The sequence below is a fragment of the Rattus norvegicus genome, chromosome 20 (assembly GCF_036323735.1).
Source record: "Rattus norvegicus strain BN/NHsdMcwi chromosome 20, GRCr8, whole genome shotgun sequence".
Taxonomy (NCBI): Eukaryota; Metazoa; Chordata; class Mammalia; order Rodentia; family Muridae; genus Rattus; species Rattus norvegicus.
Window position 1 is genome coordinate 33,501,873 of NC_086038.1, and position 21,323 is coordinate 33,523,195.

Here is a 21,323-nt window from a genome sequence, read left to right on the forward strand (position 1 = left end):
AACAACAATAATAAACTATGAATAGGACAGTGACAGCTGTTACCTGCTAAGGAGCCAAAGATGTGCTCAGCTTGGCATTTTGACAGACACACAGAATGTTAGCTCTATTTTAATGTTATCTGCTGCTATGTGCAATTAGTGTGTGTGTTTAAGCACTGTGACGCCCTACAGGAGGCCACACCCTGGAGAACAGCTTAATAGAAAAATGTATAATGTTTTAAAGAAAGACAGAGACAGAGACAGAGACAGAGACGATGGGGGGGTGTTGGCTGGTGACTCCTATTTCATTTTCAAATGTTAGGCTCCCATTGTGCTGCATGTGGAACACAGACTGTTAAAAACGGAATCTAAGGCTAACTATCATCAATCTGGACGGTCTTCGAACACATTTCCCAGGAACCTTACCCTCTGCTCCTTCTCCTTCTCTTCCTCCATGGTCTGGAACGCGAGGACGTGTGCTTCTTTGAGGGACTTGTGCCTCTGCTGATGCTGCTCCTCCAGCTCCTCCAGCTCCTGTGTGAGCCGCTGGCGCTCTTGTGTGAACTGCGCTTGCAGCTGCTGCAGAGACGTCTGCGACTGGCAAAGCTGCAGCTCCAGGTTCTGCTTGAGCAGGGAGATCTACACCAGAGACACATACAACAGAGACTAAACGCAAGGCGTGCTTCACGCACCGCTGGCCCAAGGGGAAGAGCAGGGCAACGGGTCAAAATGTTCTACAAGAAAAAACCCAACTCGAAGATGCGTCTGCTACTGGGTGTGCGTGTGTGCGTGTGGTGTGTGGTGTGTGTGTTTGTGTGTGGTGTGTGCATGGTGTGTGGTGTGTGCGTGTGGCGTGCGTGTGGTGTGTGTTGTGTGTTGTGTGGTGTGTTTGTGTGTGTGTGTGTGTGGTGTGTGGTGTGTGGTGTGTTTGTGTGTGTGTGCGTGTGGTGTGTGGTGTGTGTGTGTGGTGTGTGGTGTGTGTGTGTGCGTGTGGTGTGTGGTGTGTGTGTGGTGTGTGGTGTGTGTGTGTGGTGTGTGCGTGTGGTGTGTGCGTGTGGTGTGTGTATGTGGTGTGTGGTGTGTGTGTGGTGTGTGTGTGGTGTGTGCGTGGTGTGTGGTGTGTGTGTGTGGTGTGTGTGTGGTGTGTGTTGTGTGGTGTGTGGTGTGTTTGTGTGTGTGTGTGCGTGTGGTGTGTGGTGTGTGCGTGTGGTGTGTGGTGTGTGGTGTGTGTGTGGTGTGTGGTGTGTGCGTGGTGTGTGTTGTGTGTTGTGTGGTGTGTTTGTGTGTGTGTGCGTGTGGTGTGTGGTGTGTGCGTGTGGTGTGTGGTGTGTGTGTGGTGTGTGGTGTGTGTGTGTGGTGTGTGGTGTGGTGTGTGTGTGTGCTGTGTACATATGGTGTGTACATGTGGTGTGTGGTGTGGTGTGTGGTGTGGTGTGTGTGTGTGCTGTGTACATATGGTGTGTACATGTGGTGTGTGGTGTGGTGGTGCGTGTGGTATGTGCATGTGGTGTGTGGTGTGGTGTGTGTGTGCTGTGTACATGTGGTGTGTATGTGTGGTGTGTGGTGTGTACATGTGGTGTGTGCGTGTGGTGTGTGTTGTGTGTTGTGTGGTGTGTTTGTGTGTGTGTGCGTGTGGTGTGTGGTGTGTGTGGTGTGTGTGTGTGGTGTGTGTGTGTGCTGTGTACATGTGGTGTGTACATGTGGTGTGTGGTGTGATGTGTGCGTGTGGTGTGTGCATGTGGTGTGTGGTGTGGTGTGTGTGCTGTGTACATGTGGTGTGTATGTGTGGTGTGTGGTGTGTATATGTGGTGTGTGCGTGTGGTGTGTGCGTGTGGTGTGTGGTGTGTGTGTGGTGTGTGGTGTGTGTGTTTGGTGTGTGCGTGTGGTGTGTGGTGTGTGGTGTGTGTGTGGTGTGTGGTGTGTGTGTTTGGTGTGTGTGTGTGGTGTGTGGTGTGTTTGTGTGTGTGTGCATGTGGTATGTGGTGTGTGGTGTGTGTGTGTGGTGTGTGTGTTTGGTGTGTGCGTGTGATGTGTGGTGTGTGTGTGGTGTGTGGTGTGTGTGTTTGGTGTGTGCGTGTGGTGTGTGGTGTGTGTTGTGTGTTGTGTGTTGTGTGGTGTGTTTGGTGTGTGTGTGTGGTGTGTGGTGTGTTTGTGTGTGTGTGCATGTGGTATGTGGTGTGTGGTGTGCGGTGTGTGTGTGTGGTGTGTGTGTGTGGAAGTCAAAGGGAAGCAGCACAGAGTCAGCCCTCTCCCTCTCCCTTTATGTGTGCTACAGGAACTGAACTCAGGTCGTCAGGCTTGACTGAAGCACTTTATAAGTTGAGCCGTCTTCAGCAACCCAAAAGTCTGATCTCGAGTTATCACCAGTTTAAGTCTGTCTTCAGAAATTATCTTGAAAATGTTCCAATTATCATGCTTGTACAATTATGCACATATATATTATGCTGCAATGATATGCAATACATATACTGTTTATAACAGGAACACAAACAGGAGGCAACTAACACCACTGTAAGGTAAACTGCTCTGAGGAGATTAACTAAAGCTTAAATGGCTTCTCTGTGAGGCCGTAAGTGCGATTATTAGGACTGTGAATTCCGGCTGAAGGCTGTCTCCTCTACTAGTGTCTGTACCTCACCACTGTGTGTGGCTGGGGCATTCCATACCATAGGCCTGCACTCAGGGCAGCTTCTGGCATGCAAGAAACCACACAATAACTGTTAGTCACGATTATGTAAGGACGGAAGGCCTGTTCTCTTGAGAGATTTGTCAGGTTGTTACTATCTATTTGATGTGTGAGTGTGTTTGTGTGTGCATGTATAGACACATTTGTGATTGTGCCCACAGAAGCCAGAAGAGGCCATCATATCCAATTGCCTGGAGCTGAGATTCTAGGCAGCTAAAGCTACCAGGCATGAATGCTGAGTGCCAAACCTAGGGCCTCTGGAAGAAGGGGACAAACTGGGAAGTGAGAGCCCAAACTATCAGCCTTAGTATGTCAGGCATCACCTCTGGCTGTTTTAACTGAAATGAAGTCTTTTCAAAGAACAAAAAGCATGTGAGCATAAGTGGTGTGTGTATTATGTACTTATAAATACCGTTCAATTTTATCTATTTCTGCTCACATCCACAGATTAGTCTAACCTGAAATGGTGCAAGTCAGTCTTACTCTAGAGGTCTGAAGAGAAGAGGAACTTAAAAGTCCAGATAAAAAATGAAATATGCCTTGGAAACAACCTCAGACACCATCCACTCCTACCAAAGTAAAACGTGTCTGTGGCCTCCAAAGCTGACAGGAAAGGGTGCTCTACAGTGAGCAGGAGCCCTTTCAGTTTATTGGCAATGACTTTTCTTTGATGGATTGGTGGCAGGAACGGGCTACGCAGCATGTTTTACAAAGAAAGCTCCTGAGAAAGCAAGACCCAGGCCTCACCAGGGATTCAAAGGACGGCAAGAGGGACGAGCTACTCCCTAGCAAACAAAGAAAGCTAAAAACATCAGGGATAAGTCTGTGGTGTGAGCTTGGCTGAAATATTAGCTACAGGAAGGGTTGGGCACAAAGTTAATAAGAGAGTCAGCACATGCCGTCATGGAAAGAGCCAAGCTCTGGTGAGAAAGGACACAACTGGCATAGATGTTCATCTCTCATTATCTATTTCCAAAGAAGCCGTTTTGACTGTTGAAATTTTATGAATTATTAATTTGTATACAATGGCATGTTTCAGAGGTTTTTACAGACTTGGGGGCTAAAGGAGGAACCACAGGTCTTTGACTCCAGGTAATTCAACTCCTTAAAAGTCTGAGGAGACAGGGTCTCGCTCTGCAGCTCAGCCGGGGCTAGCCTGGGATTTATAGCAATCCATCTGAGTTCAGAGATTATGGGTGTGAGCCACCACACATAGCTAACTTCATGAAAAAAAAAACCATAGCAATAGGTAAGGCCATGTGGTGGACTAGGATTACAGTTTACATACTCGGAATTTTATGAAAGGCTTGCCAGGATGAAATGGCTACTAAGGAAAGCCCAGAAAGACAGGGTGAGGTGTGAAGCGTAATTCCAGCGAACATGAACAGAGTCCTCCTCTGTCCAACCAGTGGGGCTTGCAAGAGAAAAGGCCTCGTACAGGTAGAGTCTCAGTGTCATGATGGACCTCATGGTGACGGCCATGTGTTTCCATGGTGTTAACCTGCTAGAATGGGAAAGCCAGGGACAGCGTGTGTCACATGTGCGACCTTAACTGACATTCTCGAAGCTCTTCCTTGGCACTGTAAGTTCCTTTAGTTGGAACTAAAACTGAATTAGCCTTTTCCTCTCCAGGCCCTGGCACGGCCTGTATTCATCCAGAGAGAATAGGCATGGGGTTTCACTTTGGTAACTGTTTGGGCTGCCAGGAGCCCCAGATCTGATCCTCTTAACTGTCGTTCTCAACCTTCCTACTGCTGTGACCCTTTAATACAGTTCTTCATGTTATGGTGAACCCCCTAAATATAAGATTATTGTTGTTCATACTTTATAACTGTAGTTTTGCCACTGTTATGGGTCATAATGTGATACGTGACCCCCAAATGGGTCACTAGCCACAGGTTGAGAAGCACAGCTCTAAAGGCTTAGGCTAGTAAAAAGCCAACCACTGCCTTACACGTATTTTATATCTTTGTGATACGTGCTTTAAACGTTCACTGCCTCCATACATCTCCCATTGTGTTAGCTGGACCACACTGCTACAAATTCTATTAATCTGATTACAGACTGGCTTAGACTGGCACTATTTAAAGGTGAAACTTACGAGGAAGGAAATAACTTTAATATAAAAAGAATTACCACGTCTATCATACATTTAAATATAAGCGGTTTAAACTTTCTCCGGCTTAAGCACTGTGCACTCTAATATACTTTACCTTAAAAGAACTCCAAAAAGTTATTTTCCAACCTAGAATGTATGGTTAATATCTGAATAAACACAGTCTAGAAAGGAATAGGCGTTAAGTGCAAGACAGACACATGCAAGTTAGTAGTCAAATATACTTATCCAGTATCCTTAATATTGGAAGCACAAACACTGAAGGATTCATGTTCAATGCAGCGACATGAATGGTATGCAGAAAGCCTTATCATGCAATGCAGCACTGCAAAAACGTATTGGCAAGGCGGCGGTCAGGAAACCGGCCTTTATTCTGTGGGACACTTGCATACCATTAGACAGGACAGGTAGTGCGCCAAGCGGGGTGCTAGAAACCGATGTTTTAAGGCAGTGTGAAATGAGCTAACGTTTTACAGAAATTATTTAGACATCCTGATGTGGATATAAACTGCGTAATAATATTGAGCAGCTTTAATTCAAAATAAAATATAACGAGGATGGGGTCTGCATTAAGTGTTTGGATAACCTTGACCGATGACATTGTTAGAGAGGTGAGCACATTACAAAGCTACTTGTTGAACAGTGGACGGGAAGTGGCAGTTGCTTTGGTTGGTATGTCATACTCAAAGTAAGTCCCACATGGTATTTGCGTCTTTGTGTGTTATCGATTTTGAACAGTTTGTCCATTGACTTTGTAAAGACGTTTATTTATTTCTATGTGTATGGGGCCTTTGCCTACTTGTGAGGGCTACGCACACCATATGCATGCAGGGATGAAGAGGTCAGAAGCGTCCCCTATAACTAGGGTTACAGGGGGTTGTGAACTGCCTTGTGGGTGCTGGGAATCGAGCGCAGGTCCTCTGGAAAAACCAGCCAGTAATCTTAGCTGCTAAGCCATCTTGCCAGCCCTATTTTAAAGAGACACGAGAATTTCTATCTCAGAAAGCTTAATCTTTATGTTAAAAATTCTTACCAGGTGATGTAGGTGTAGTTAAGTGATGTGCTCTATATTTTGTAAACAATTTAAAAAATTAAACGGTGGTGACAGCTATTGCCGTTCTCTGGACTCTACCACTGGACAATCGAGTTTGAAAAGGAAAATTTGACTCTCTTTTAGAAAATATGGTGTTAAAGACAGAATTTTGTAGAAATGTCAGAGAGAAAATGCATTAAAATATGGGATTTATTTCACAGGAGGAAGCTTTGCCTCTCTGTGGAGCCCTTCACACGTGCCCTGGGTCTTTACCATGTACACGTGGACGCTGTTCAACACAAATACTAGAACGAATCTAGTTGTTTAGGCGCTTATTAGTATCTCATATATTTAGATTGCATTATTAACTCTAAACGTAAATCCAGTAGTTCAAATCTAAGGTGGCTGATGTGTGGTGGATGTGACAGGATACCAGGCACGACAAACCTTTTTAATGTGATGTTGAGGTTTTTTTTTTTTTTTTTTTTAAATCTCCTCCTTCTTTAGCCTTATTTCCACAGTTAAAGTGCACACAAGTATACAATCTATCCCGAAGGGATAGAAAATGACCCTTGAATCTAGCTGTATCCTGACCCTCTGAGATTCTGGTTCTGCACATTAGAACTGGGTCCAGGCTGATGAACAGGTTTGTCTCTAATTACCGAAGTAAGTGTGTATTGTATACAGCACACACTCTGGAGTGCATCAGGTAGAGAGACTCAGGCCGGAGACATAGTTCGGTATGTCGTGATAGAATAACATATTTCGTTTTGCTTGATTTATAAAAAAGTATACCAAGTATAAACTGATAGTTTTCACCAAATACAGATAATGTATCTAATAAAATAGTGATTTATGTCCTAGGACTCTGGGCACATTTTTAAAAATCCTCAGTCTTTAATGCCTGAAGTCGCATATCCCAAGTGTGTCGGGGGAAATGGAAACACCACTGTGGTATGAGATCATGAAGGTGCGCTGACTGACCTGAGGCGTTGATGAAGGAGAACTCAGAGCCTGCTTTGGGTGGTCTCCTCAGATGAAGGCACCCTGGGCTTTACTTGATGATGTTAAGTGATTTTTCTCCCTCATAAACAGTAAGTCTATGCCTTTATTTTTTCCCTCCCCTCCAAAATGGCATTTATAAGAAATACACTGTATTTAGATATATGACTCATTTTTTTTCTTGCTTTGTTTGCCTGTAGTTTATGAGCCAGGGTCTCACCATATTACCTAGGCTGGTCTTGGACTTGTAGGTATAGGCCACCATATACTGAATTTTCTGTTTTTTTTTTTTTTTTATTTTTAAAATTGTTGTTTCCCTGTATCCTAGGGTGCTGGCCCACACCCCTGATCCTTCCGCCTCTGCTCCTAAGTGCTCTGATTACAGGCGCAGAGGACTTCCCTAGAGCTTGCAATGGAGCTTCCCACGGCAGTCCCTGCTTCTTGCTTTTCTCCATTTCTTCAATGTCAGAACAGTTCAGATTCTGCTGGGATTAAAACAGGGGCCTCTCTTTTAACACCAGCCCGTAACCAGGACTATTGGAAGTCACACCAGCTTAATTGTAAAGAGGATGAAGTTGCTGAATTAGGCTTAAACGAGAACAACAAGAAGAATTTATCAGGATGTCAGTGGCTTACATACATTTTCATGAACAATTATAGATTACTGGTGCTGACACATTTAATGCTTTGTTTTAAAGAATATTAATTTGTTATTATTAAAGACTCCAGGGAGAAGGAAAGCGATAAAATCTTATTTCAGTTAAAAACATAATGTTAAAAAGAAGAATATATTTCAGATCATAATATTATGGCCACTCTGAAAACTCTGTTTGGCAATTCCAGGAAAGGCCTTCTTGGAAGATTCTACACTAAAATCAGCGACGATGAGCCACAGGGATACTTCTTCATTCCCCAGAGGAGCATAAGTTATGTTTCCTGCTATCTTCTCAACCTTAACCAAAACAGACTGGGAAGCATCTGCAAGAGGGGTGTTTTAGTGATCGCGTGATGTTTTTAAGGGTGGCCTATGAGAAGCCACCTCTGGCTAAGTGTGAACTTTCACGTGGGATGCTGGGTCAGGTACGGTGGCTGAGGAATACCTGCCTTCCCAGCTGCACGGGAACAATTCATGTAGGTTATGCAAGGTGAGGGTGGAAGGTGACCAAGGACAACTATGACGTCACATGAGGGGTTAAATAAATTAGGATCGTTTAATAATATTTAATGCTATTTTTTCCCTAGGGAATGTATCCAAATACAATAAAAATAGGCATTTGAATAATGTACTTTTAGCAAGTCGATGATCTAGTTTTTACTTAACTAGTATACCTTTAACCGCTAAGGGGAAAGGTTATGTCATCAAAATGTTCTGAGACACAATGTAATTCATTTTGGCAACAATCACATTCATTTTGGGTTCTTATCCCAGTCAACAAATACATCAGAGATTTTTCGGTATGAGCTGGAAACTGAAATGATCAAGTCAAAATTATTTCTCTAAGCTATTCGATTTTAATGTTAACAAGAACGTTTAAATGTGGCGTTTCTTGTTCATCAAAATTAAGATAAATATACCTGCCATCTATTTTAAAATGTATTAAGAAAATTAAGCTAATCATATTGATTTTTTAATTTACTTATTTGATAGGAGAGTTGACTTTTCTCAGGTAGTAGGAAATGAAAACATTAAGGTTTCACAGGACATATCTAGACTCAAACTTTGACCTGACTGGGAAAGTGTGGGCAGGCTACATTCTGCTTATAAGTAGTTACACAGGCACATAGCTGTCCCGCTGCCTGACACTCCACTGAGTGAAGGTTTCACAGGACAGCAGCCAAGGCAGCGGCCACCTTTAATATCCTCTACTCCCTGAGAAAGGCTCGCATCGCCAGAGGCCCTTTCTAGAAGAAACGGACTGACTTCTGCCCTGAGGTACCCAGGAGCCAAGGAACACATTCAGAGACATTCAGCTCTGCAATTTCACGAAGAGGAACAAGGTATTAATGGAACTTGATATGCAGATAAATCTATTTTTCTTCAAAGATAAAGAAAAACATATGAATGATAATTTTAAAGCTAAATTACTGCACGTGTATCTACATTAAAGCCCAACATAATTCTTTTGCCATAATTAATAGGAAAGAGATGTATTAAAACTTATGACATTAAAATATAAAATATATTTTATTTCTATTTAAATTCCATGAACTTTCCCAAATACTCATTCCTTTTAAGTAAAGTCTAGTTATATGTTTTTTTAAAATAAATTTTTAACTGAAGAAAACACATTTTCCATTTATTCCCATTTTCTGGTAATCAACTAGTTAGTATTTGTCAGGGACATTACTATGCTTTCAAGGTTAATGGCAAAATGATGAATTTTAAATTTAAGACGAAAAATGTAGCTTAGCTTCATCATGGAATACACGTAACAAGACAGTATGGTAGATGTGCACACACACACAAACAAACGGTTGAAGGTTAGATATTTTTAGTACCCGTGTGCAGAAGAAATCTTACACGGTGTGCCAGCGTCTAGCTTTGTGTAAGTTAAGGCTTCAAAGCAGTGTTGTTAGGCAAAACGAGAAGGGCAACATGCCTTGTGCACAAACTGTAAGTGCGCTCACTTACATTGTTGATGGACTTATGCAAAGCTTCACCCAGAGAGTGCCGCTATGAGGAAAGATCACAGAAGAAAGGGGACATTCAGAGACTGACCGAGCCAGAGAGAGGAGGAGTAAAATGGAGTGGGAAACACAGAACACTAATTATCACATGCGCACAACAACAGTTCTGAGGAGAAATTCAAGACACTGTATAAATGATCTTATGTCTTAATTAGGATATTAATAGGATTGGACGATCCTAAAATCATCTGATGGGTCTGTGGGCCTGTTGACTTACCTTACCTGTGCAGGATACGTCAGGTTAGACCATGTGACCTGAGTCCAGTGTAAAATATGACGGTTACCAAGAGGCACAGACGGGCTATTGCTGTTCTGAAGTCCTTCAGACAGCCGCAACCTCACTGCTGTGGTTGCGTATGAATGGCTGTAGGGCACGGGTTTCCCCAAAGAGAAGGTGAGAATCACAAAACTGCCTTGACCTTTTTATACTACCACTTGGAAATCAGGACTACAGAGAAAAAAAAATAACGTGATTTTATATCTTTTAAATTCTCTTTTCTAGCACGAACTCTAGAGACCCCAATGTTGTTTTCCAATGTCACGAGGTTGGATAGGGGGCTAGGGAGCTAGCTCAGAAGTTAAAAGCACTTGCTACTTTTGCAGAGGACCCAGGTTCAGGTCCCAGAACTCACATGGTAGTTCACAACCATCTGCAATTCCAGCTTCAGAGGATCTGATGCCCACCCACAAGCACACGTATGGGGTATACACACATACATGCAAAGCAAAATATTCATACACATAAAACAATTAACACACTTTTAAAAGGTGGGTGACTAGGATATTTTAGGACATGGTTTACTACAGCTGGATGGTGGAAAATGTCACGCATGTGGATTTGACATTGCAGGTCACTTATATACAGAACATCGCAAGGCATGCTGGGATCCTCAAAAGCTATGGACTGGATGTTTGGGAGCCCAGCTCACCAAGTCCTCTGTTGACATCCCACCACTCAGTGGGATGACATTAGAAAGTGAGTCCTCGGGCAGGGGTTAGGTTGTGGGGACAACACTTTCATTACTGGGTACTGTCCTTATAAAAATCCCCGTGCAGAGCTTCTTCAACGCCTTCTACTATGTGAGAGAGCAGAGCCATGGGAAACGTTTATGGTCATCTGTGACAGGACTACTGGTCCCAAGGAGTGAGGGAGCTGCTCGAATTCAGAATCCCGGAAGTGGTTCAGGACAAGGCTGGAATGGAGCTGTGCACTGGACAAGCCTGGGTTACTATAGACGGGCCTTTTCAGAAAGAAAAGTGGACAGGTGCAGAGAGCCATCAGTCACTTTAGGAAACACTAAGGGAATGCTGGGGAAATAAAAGGTTGATAGAAATATGGACAGTAAGGCCACCCAGAGCAAGTCTCAGGTAGAAAAGGTCCCAGCACTGAAAGCTGGAATGACAGCCACTCCTTCCACAAAGAAGCCATGACCTTTGCTGACAGTTTTATCTGTACTTGAGTCTTACGGAAAATAGAATTTTAGGAAAGGAATTAGATATTGAGCTAAGTGGCTCCCAAGTATTTTTGAAGGTCTGAGTTGGCTCTCACAGTAAAATGGAAGGAGCGAAACGGAGGTGTATAGATGGCTCGGTGGTTAAGAACACTTGGTTTTCTTATAGGTGACCTGGGTTTGATTCCCAGCATCCACATGGCTGGCCGCTCATATCTACCCATAATTCCATTCTAAGGAGGATCTGACACTCTCTTATTACTTCTACTAGCACCAGGCATGTATGTGCTGCACAGACATACATTTGAGCGAAACATACATATTTTAAAAATCTAAAAAGAAAAAATGTTTTAAAGAGACAAACAACTTAAAAGATACAATTGCTAAATAAGAACTAATTAGAATATAAAGATTTTTAAAATCCCAAATCTAGCCATAGTATAAACATAAGAAAGCAGGTTTGTAAGACAATACCAAAATATACCTGAGGACCGCTTAATACATCAGCTTGACCATCAAACATGGGCTGAGGAATCTTTACAGCAGTAGCTAGGCACCATTGTTTAGGAAGAGGGAAGGCTCTGGGCATGGTGGCATGCATTTAATTCTAGCACAGATAGGCATATCTATCTCTGTGGGTTTGAGGCTAGCCTGGTCTACACAGAGAGTTCTGGGGCAGCCAGAGTTATATAGTGACTCTGTCTCAAAGAAAATAAAACAAAACAAAAAGAAGAGGGGGAGGGAGAAGGAGGACGAGGAGGAAGAAGAGGAGGGAGGAGAAAGAAGAGGAGAAGAGGAGGAGGAAGGAGGAAAGTGAGGAGGAGGAGGAAAAGGGAGAGGAAAAGGAGGAGGAGAAGGAGGAAAAGGAGGAGGAGGAGGAGGATGAAAAGGGAGAGGAGGAGGAGGAAAAGGGAGAGGAGGAGGAGGAGGAGGAGGAAAAGGGAGAGGAGGAGGAGGAGGAAAAGGGAGAGGAGGAGGAGGAGGAGGAGGAAAAGGGAGAGGAGGAGGAGGAGGAGGAAAAGGGAGAGGAGGAGGAGGAGGAGGAGGAAAAGGGAGAGGAGGAGGAGGAAAAGGGAGAGGAGGAGGAGGAAAAGGGAGAGGAAAAGGAGGAGGAGGAGGAGGAGGAGGAGGAGGAGGAAAAGGGAGAGGAAAAGGAGGAGGAGGAGGAGGAGGAGGAGGAGGAAAAGGAGGAGGAGGAGGAGGAAAAGGGAGGGGAAAAGGAGGAGGAGGAGGAAAAGGGAGAGGAGGAGGAGGAGGAGGAAGAGGGAGAGGAGGAGGAGGAGGAGGAAGAGGAGGAAAAGGGAGAGGAGGAGGAAAAGGGAGAGGAGGAGGAGGAGGAGGAAAAGGAAGAGGAAAAGGAAGAGGAAAAGGAGGAGGGAGAGGAGGAGGAAAAGGGAGAGGAGGAGGAGGAGGAGGAGGGAGAGGGGGAGGAGGAGGAGGGAGAGGGGGAGGAGGAGGAGGAGGAAGAGGGAGAGGAGGAGGAGGAGGAAAAGGGAGAGGAGGAGGGGGAGGGGGAGGAGGAGGAGGAGGAGGAAAAGGGAGAGGAGGAGGAGGAGGAGGAGGGGGAGGAGGAGGAGGGGGAAGAATGTCCCTGAAAGTGAATCATCTGTCTTCGTGGTACAGTGGCCCTGTGCCTCACTGCTAGCAAGCCAGAACAACTCCATCTAAAGCTGGGGGTGGGGGTGGTGAAGTTCCTAAGTTTTAGGGGCAACTCAGCGTCTCGTTGTCTCTGGAAGTTGGGACTCAGCTACAGCTGCCCGTGAAGGGCAGAGGAATAAGGAGGTGCTTTGCAAGCCTTCAGATCTCACTGTGTCTCCTTTCTTGCCTGTTTCTCACATCCGGAAACGGAATGTCTGTTTTCTTCTTTTCCCGTCCTTGCATGTGGGATACATAAAACTTACCTCGTGCAATGGTTTAGATGGTAAATGTCTTCTGAAAACCCATGTGATAGACTTGGCTCTTAGGGGGCTGCTACTGGGAGGTGGCAAAGCTTCTGACAGATGTGCCTGATACATAGCTTTACATCCCTGGGGACAAGTGCTTGAAGGGGAGACTGTGGGACCCCAACTCCTCCCCATTTCCTTCCTGCTTCCTGGACCTGAAGTCCTCTGTGGGACCATGCTTTCAGCCACTGACATCCTGGTACCACACCAGAGGCTGCACAAGTATGGGTTGGAATCCTTAACACTGTGAGTCAATAAACCTATCATCTTATAATTATGTTGGATCAGTTTTATTAACTTCCCAGCTAATATTCTGAGTGGAGATAAATAAATGAACCACAATAAAATCCACCTTAAGATAGAAATATATGTGTGTGTGTGTGTGTGTGTGTGTGTGTGTGTGTGATAGAATTTTAGCGTTAAAAACATTGTCAACTGTTTTCTTTATAACTTTCTGGATATTACAGCTGAATTAGAACCTAGTTGCTTTATTTGTAAATTGTGATGTGTACACTATTCCAGAAAGTACAGTCTGTGCTGGCCAACACTTTAAACTGGCCACACAACCATAGGTCTGAATACTTGGGAGTCTGAGGGAGAAAGAGAGCTTGAGCTCAGAGTTCAAGATCAACCTGGGCAACATACTGGGACGCTGTAGCATCACCACCACCACCACCACCATCATCAACAACAACAAGGACTAAAATAAGAGATGTTCATGGAATATAAAGTAGGATAAGTGAAATATTAAAATAAGACAAAACACTAAAGAGAAACAAAGAAGACAAGTAAGGAAGAAAAGAAAGGAAGGAGGGAAGAGAAAAAAATAGAGCCAGGATGACCTCTGACAACTTAATGCAAGAGAGATGACAAGAAAAACAAGAACAGAACCGGAAAGATGATGTCAGCCACCAAGTTTGATGGCATGGGTTCAATCCCTGGAATCCACATGGTGGAAGGAGAGAGCTGAGTCCTGATGAGCTGCCCTCTGAACTCCACACTTGCACAGTGTACATGGGAGTGCACACATGAACAATAAAAAGAGAAGAGAATAAACTTAGGGAAAAACAATGGGGAAAGTGCTGACATTTCTTTACAGTGCAAACTCAGTCCCTAAAACGTCTGTGTTCAACACTTCCTGGCTGAAAAAATACCACAGAGATTTTAGGGATAGTTTCTATATTAATACATAATTGAATGGACTATCCTGTGCTAGGTACAGAATGTGAAAGAAGGAAAATACCACTTTGGGTCCCCAAATAAGAATCTGAAATCGGTCTACAGAAGGCCACTAGTAAGCTGTGCTAATGTGAAGCCAACCTCTGGCAAGGTTGTTTACTTGTTCTTGTTCCAAAGGCTTCAAATGATTGCACACACACACACACACACACACATGCATGCACACATGCACACATACGTGCGTGAACATGCACACATGCATACATTGTTCTTTTTCAGAGTCCCATTATATATTATGTAAACCAGAAACAAACAGGCAGGCCTCAAGCATTCCTGAAATGGCAATACATGTTTCTACATATGTAAAAATTAGCTTAAAGGAAGTCTACTTTTTAATTCTATTTTGGAATTCTTCACAATCATAAACAGGAAGAAAAGACTAAGGTTTTTCAGCCCTAACCTAGGAATTGCTCCATGCCTTAGTTCTGTCCTTGCTTGATGAGGCATACAGTCTGCTTAATTACAGGGTAGCCAGGATCTTCCCTCGCTTGCTGATGCACACAGTTAGTCTATCTAATCACTAGTCTACCAGGATCACCTTGCTTGGTGCTACCTATGGTTGGATCTAGTTAATTACTGGTTTAACCAGGAGAGTGCAGAAAGCCCATGAAGTTTGAATAAGTAAGTGAAATGTGTAAATTATTTTAATGGCAGTTGTAAGTGTCCTGGAAATAATGCAGATCTAGACACACTACCACATTTTGTTTATGCCGTACTGTCTCAGTACTTAAGGCATAAACCCACAAGAGAAACAGATACCCATTGCTCCCTTGGGCAAACGGTTTTTAAAATCAGGACACTGCTACTGAACATCTTCTGCTGCCCAGAGGGCATCTAAGGGTTAGAAACCAGATAATTTTACATTTTCAAAAACCAGCTGACTTTCCCATTCAAAGCCTATGTGCTGTGCTCAAGAATCAAAGGAAAAAGTTACAAATCCTTCTCAGAATTTGGGATCGAATACACAACTGATTTATTTAGCACACTGTTTGGTATGACTATGTTTCTGGTCTTAAGACATTTAGAATGTTTTAAGTGTGTCCTGTGGAAAAGGAAACACAATGAGGTACCATGCAGGGCTTGTGTTTCTCCCGCTGGAGAGTGGCCAAGGACAGGAATGGCCGACTGCGGGAGCTGACTTGTCTACCTGGTTTAGGAGGTCTTCCACCTTCTTCTGCCACGAATCCCGGGCTGCAGTCTTCTCTCTCTCTTTCAGCTGCAACAGTTGAGACATCGCACACTTCTTATCTTCTTCATGTTGAAGCTTCAACTCCTGGCGAAGTTTGGAGCACTCTTGTCTATAACAAATCACAGGCATCTGCTTGGTAAAGAGAGTTGTTTCCCTCAGGGGAGGTCCTTTATGGGGTTCATGGGGTTCCTAAAAGCCCATTTAATCCTCAGGTCTGTGAGTCTGAGTGCCACTGGGCTACCTGACAGGAAACTGGTCGCTTGACCAAGAGCATTCCCTACTTTACCACGGGCAGACTTAGGCATGAGAACGAACCAGTCTTCTAATCTCGCGCTACTTCTCTGCTTTTTTGTATTAAAGAAAAAATTAAGTTTAAAAAGTGAATCTGAATTCAAGCCAGGGGAAAAAAGAACTCTAAATTCTCTGCATTTAATCATGAGAAAAATTAACTTACAACACTGCTAGCCCATCGTTTTAGGAGGCTCCCACAAGAACGCTCCCCACACTGAGACTGCACTGTGTACCTAAGATTTTCAGTCCACTTGATCTCCAGGTCATGGGCCATTCTGTCCACCCTCAGCTTCTCTTCTTCCTTCATGGTGGCTAGTGTCTGTTCGTGCTCATGCCGTTCTTGTTGTAGCTCAGCCTGAGGAGCAGAAGGACAAGTGAAGACGGTCTCCATGAATGTAGACAGAAGAACAGCATGGCAGCCGCTGAAAGGCTAGCTATGAGAATTAGTGAGATATTTCAACAAGATACAAGGAACACGTTCTGTATTTGAAAATGTTCTCTCCTTAATATTTTCTTTAAATCACAGCTTATGCTATCTAAACAGTTTGGATTTAATTTATTAAAACTTTTAAAATCATAAACATACATCATACTGCCACGTTCTTGCAATTAATTCATATTCTAGTTTAAAATCAGGCTACTTGTCCAAAGCATCTGTGTACCACCGACATGGTGAAAGGGATTATGACGAATTTGTCTGGATGATTTTCTATGTCACTTGAAGCCACACGCCCATGCGCTTAGTGTTACGATAATGACATGGCCCCTGAGAAATCTTTGCAGACTGACATAAATCAAGTGATTTCCTGGATCCAGTGGCTGGATGTGACTATCTGGACGAAAGCGCCAACTTTGGACCACTCTGAGGGTTGTGCCTAGGAGCACCTGGCAAAACAGGAACAGACACTGGGCTAGCCTTTGGTCACTATGATGAATCTTTTGGGATCACTCTGGCCGACAGCACAGGGTAAAGCAGTTTTAAAGTTATATCCAGTATTAAAACTCCCACAGGACAATGCAGACCTGGCTAACTATTACTGAACTCAGGCACCTGCTCTCGCCCAACACTCAGCCCCTAGGAACCATCTTTCTATAACAGGTAACACTAAACAACTTAAATATACTTGAAGTAGTTCTTATTGAAGGGAATTCCGCATCGAGATTTATTTTTAATTATGTGTATGTGTGCACATCTCTGTGTTAGCATGTGCACATGAATGCAGCTGGCCTCAGAGGACAGATGTATTAGATGTCCCTGAGGCTAAAATTACAGGATGAAATATAGTAAAGCTAGGAATAGGGTGCATACCAAGGTGAGGTTTACCAATTTAAAATACCTTCCTCTCTCCTTTCACTTTTGCTAATGTATAAAAAAAACACCTTTCAATCTGATTTAGTCATTCCATTCAGTGATATGTGGAGAACTGCTACCACTGAGGTTGTAGACAGTGTATGGCATCACATATATTAACTATAATGCATATTATTATAGTGTACTATATATTGCATGCAATCTTATTGTCATATTAGCACTGTTGTATCATATAGCCACTACTGAAAGGTAAACAGAAGCCATCTATTTTGTCACAGACTTCAAAAATAAAATCTAATTGGTATTTAAAATACACTCAATCATTCCCTAGGTAAACCATGAATACACAGTATTGGAAATGCAGCATCACCAATTCTAAGCTAAAAATCAATACTATTACTAAAAGCGACCCCAGCTGAGTGATTACACGTTGCTGAACACTATAATGTACTCGGCTCGCCCCTTTTAACTTTTATAACTGTGATATGAAAAGTATTATTATCCTGCTCTCTGCCTTATTAAAGGGTCAAGGAGAAAAATGCAGCTCTGTCCAAGTGACGTAGTGAGTGGTGGATGCAGAATTCCCACAAGACCAGTCCCGCCTGACTGAAGCCCACATTCCGGATCACCCCTGAGGGAGGACATGGAGAGCCCTCATCTATTGTCTACCGTGTTCCTAGTTTTAGAGACTCTGAAACTTTGCTCTGCTTCCTAAGAGTGGGGGAGGGGAGGGGGAGCCTCCTGAGACCTGTACTTCACAGCAAAGCTCTGTTTGTTAGATGTGAAAGCTGCAGCTGCGGCCAGGAAAAGAACTTGCACATGCTAACTATCCTGGGCTGAACTGTGTCTGTAAAAGGCGCTCCTGAGATCTCAGCCCGTAGACCCAGAGTGTCTCAGGATGTAACCTTCTTTGGAAACAGTGCTCCCACGGTTTCACTGCTCACGAGTTTATGCAGTTTAATTGACACGAGGCTGTGTGGGAGCAACAGACTCCCCAATCCAGTATGACCAGCACACTTAAGAGCTGATAATATGGAGACAGGCGGAGACAGAAATGCTGTAAAAGGCAAAACCATCTCTGGGGCTACAAAAGGCTGCAGAAAAACAGTTTCTCTTAGAGACATAGGAGAGAGAGTATCCTTGTCAGCAGCTTCGTCTTAGACATCTAGCCCAGAGAGCCCTTTCAGTTGAGCTCAAATCACGGCATTTGGATCACTCTTTAATGGGAGTCCAAGGAACTAATACAGTAATTATATAGCGGCGCCCACAGAGGCTTTAAGTGGCCCAATTGTATTTTTATATTTAGACACTTAGATTACAGTAGCATCATGCAATTACCTCAACATTTAAGAGGGCATCCTTGGTCTCCTTTAGCCTGCCTTTGGTCAGGTCCAGCTCACTCTGAAGCCTCTCCTGGGAATCCTGAAGACTTGCAATGAGTCCTTCGGCAGAGCCAAGACCCTGTTCACTCTTCCTTACTAGATCTTGGAGGCGGTCAATCTATGAGTGAACAGAGTGTTTTTTAATAGGCTGGACAAAGGCAGAGCAGAGCCATTCCCACGGTTTCTGAGACGGTTTCCTCGTTTTTTACTTTACTCAATGGATCCTTTCTCCATGATTCTGGAAGGAGCACTTAGCCACGACACTCTTTACCATCCGTGGTTTCTTTTAGACTTCCATGGCTACAGTTTCCACTTTCCGGGACCATAATGCAAGGACATGGGTATCCCTTCCCTCGGGCTCTTGGCTTAAAGAAAATCATTAGTTATATCAGGTAATAAAATACATATGAAAAGGAACTGAATTGAGGTGAAGATTATATTAAAGATAAAAAATACACTGTTTTAAAGCTTTTTAAAAATTGAACCATTTATATACCATGAATCAAGTCCTTGTGCTATTTAGAAAGGCAATGCATTTAGGTCAAGGTTGGCAATCTCTAACACATGTCTTCAAGACTCAAGATATTATTTGTATTTCCAAGTAAAAGTTGCCTCAGGTGGGGGAAACCCTTTGAGCTGGAACTAGGAACGAATGGACAATTTGTTGACTGGGTTGACAGAGACCCTCTAATTATCGGAGCCAAAAATCCATGAATTTAAAAGATCTTTAAAAATCTAAGAAAATGCTATGAAGTCAAAACTCACTTGAAAAGAAACGGGCAAGCCTTCTTTTAAAACACACGAATGTTTTCCTTGAAATTATATATATTTTTTTGTTTTTACAAATATTGATGCCACAAAGGAAGTTCTAGAAACTTCCAATGCAGGTATCTTTGGGTGTGCGTGCTAAATGAGTCTGGAGGCGGGAGAGTGTGACCTTGTCAATGTCTTTAAATGCCCATAAACTTCATACAATGATTTAAAGATCCCCCTTTCTGTGCTCTAACATATATTCAAAGCAAAAGACTCTGAAAATTTGGTAAAACTTCATCCGTTTGATTCTCTGAACATAATATCTATCTAGACACATGGGAGGGCTATTTTCTTTCATAGTTATGACTGGTCTGGTCACTTGCTTTAAGTTCTCTGAGTCATTTAAAAAATACAAATTGTCATTCCTGATTGTCAAAGGATACTGACATGGTCATATATAACAGCCACTTACGGTGTCTGAAAACGTAACTAGTTTATAGTGATAGAAATCCCAATTCTATATTCCATATTGCTCACTCATATCTTAACTCTTGTGCTGATCTGGCTTATGAATAATTGCGAATGGTAAGTGAGTCACAGAAAGGAAGGCCTTGGCAACAACTAGAAGATTATTGAACCTAGCAGAAAGTCTAGACTTAGGTCCAGGCTCGGCCCATATAAAACAGGAATACCAATCCCCATCCTGTGGGGTTACTGTAAAGAATCATATTAAAGGATATGGGAAAGATATTAACTAGAAAATATATAAAGGACACTCCATGTGGAAAGGACAGAGCCTGGTATTGGCCGACAACAGAGCCTACAATTATAACACTTGGGAGGTTCGAGGCCAGCCCAGAAGACAGAGTGAGCTCAGCCTGGCTTGGACACTGTGGTAAGATACTGACGAGGAAGCCCTGGAGAGATGGCTTGGCATTTAGGAGCACTTGATCCTTGAGGATCCGGTTTCAATGACCAACATCCACAAGGCAGCCCCCAACTGTCTGTCACTCTGGTTCCAGGGGGATCAGGCGCCTTCTTCTGGATTCCACAGTATCAGGCATACATGTGGTGCATGCAGAGTCATAGATGTAGGCAGAACACCCATATGCGTAAAATATTTTTAAAATAATTTAAAGGAAAAATAGCCACCACATTTAATAACATGGAAATATCCTTGCCCAGCGTAGAAAGTTTTCAGCTGAATAAGTATTATGTGAATATAATATATTTAAAAAATAATGAAGAAGCGTATTCTAAGTACCACGTAAAGAATAAAGGAAAGTTGTATTAAAGAAATAAAGAATCTAATTGAGAGGGAAATAAATATTTCCTCTTTTTTGGCTAAAAAGCAAAACGCTTTAACTCATACATAGTTAAGTGTAATGAAATACAAAAATCAAGTGAGCGGTGAAAATGGCTGTTTTCTATGAGTCTAATACAAATGGATTGTTTGAAAACATCTATTGTCTGCCTCTGTCAAATCCCTTCTGGGCACATGGGAGATCAACTCTCCTTCCCCATCGGTGTCCTGTGGTCTCAGCAGGAATTCAGCCTAACTCCAGCTAACAGTTGGTCAGAGTAGACCCCAATACGGCTGCCCCATTCTGTAGCCAGTGGGAATGTTTCCAGAACAGTCATGGGGATAAAAACATCATTCATAGAGATCTTACACATTTTGGAAGAAAATGGGTCACCTAGTGACATTCTCTGTCAGCCAGGGTCAAAGGAACGCATGACTGAAGTATAAAGTCAACATCAGTAAGGCAAATCCAAGAGGACAAGGACACCCAGTTCCAGGGTCACCAATTTCAGTTCTGAATCTGCTAGAAGCTCACATTACCCAGGGACATTTTAATCACTTGGGTTGGGATAAATCCTTTGTCTGCTGGTTTGCGTTCAAACTTCTGCTCTTTGAATCAGAGGGAGAACAACCTAGATCCTTCTTGTTATCATGACTTCTGCGAGCATACGGAAGACAGGCTTCACCTCCCTTGACTCTGCATCTGTTCATGCATGCTGTTCTTCAACCCCTTCTCTGTGGAGGCACAGGGACTGGTATGGACATGAGCGTGAGCCTTGACCCTAAAGTAAGCACACTCATGCTTGTTCATAGCATCAGCCTTACACTACACAATTATTCAAAACAGTTCCTGTGGCCTCTGTTCTATGAGAGCCGCCTAAACTCTAACTCGCCCAGCAATCTCTCCTCATTGGTCTTCGTATTTTCTGCAAAGCTAAAGCACTGTGGGCATGATG

The 21,323-nt window shown here is 43.3% G+C and overlaps 1 protein-coding gene across 18 annotated transcripts in view; it reads right to left on the bottom strand.

Moving 5' to 3' along the window:
* Fam184a (family with sequence similarity 184, member A) overlaps positions 1–21,323 on the bottom strand; it is a 122,208-nt gene that overhangs the window by 24,784 nt on the left and 76,101 nt on the right. For 12 of the 18 annotated variants that reach the window (XR_005497785.2, XR_005497786.2, XM_039099322.2 and 9 more), the window contains 5 exons: positions 18,268–18,429; positions 15,851–15,972; positions 15,285–15,435; positions 9,449–9,490; positions 406–618 (listed from right to left, as the gene is read on the bottom strand). Coding sequence is in view for 16 of the 18 variants with exons in the window: in XM_039099322.2 (XP_038955250.1) it covers positions 406–618; positions 9,449–9,490; positions 15,285–15,435; positions 15,851–15,972; positions 18,268–18,429 (690 nt within the window). In the remaining 2 variants the exon portion in view is untranslated. The remainder of the gene's footprint in view (positions 1–405; positions 619–9,448; positions 9,491–15,284; positions 15,436–15,850; positions 15,973–18,267; positions 18,430–21,323) is intronic. The other 6 variants (NM_001427095.1, XM_063279315.1, XM_063279314.1 and 3 more) reach the window with 1 other exon arrangement.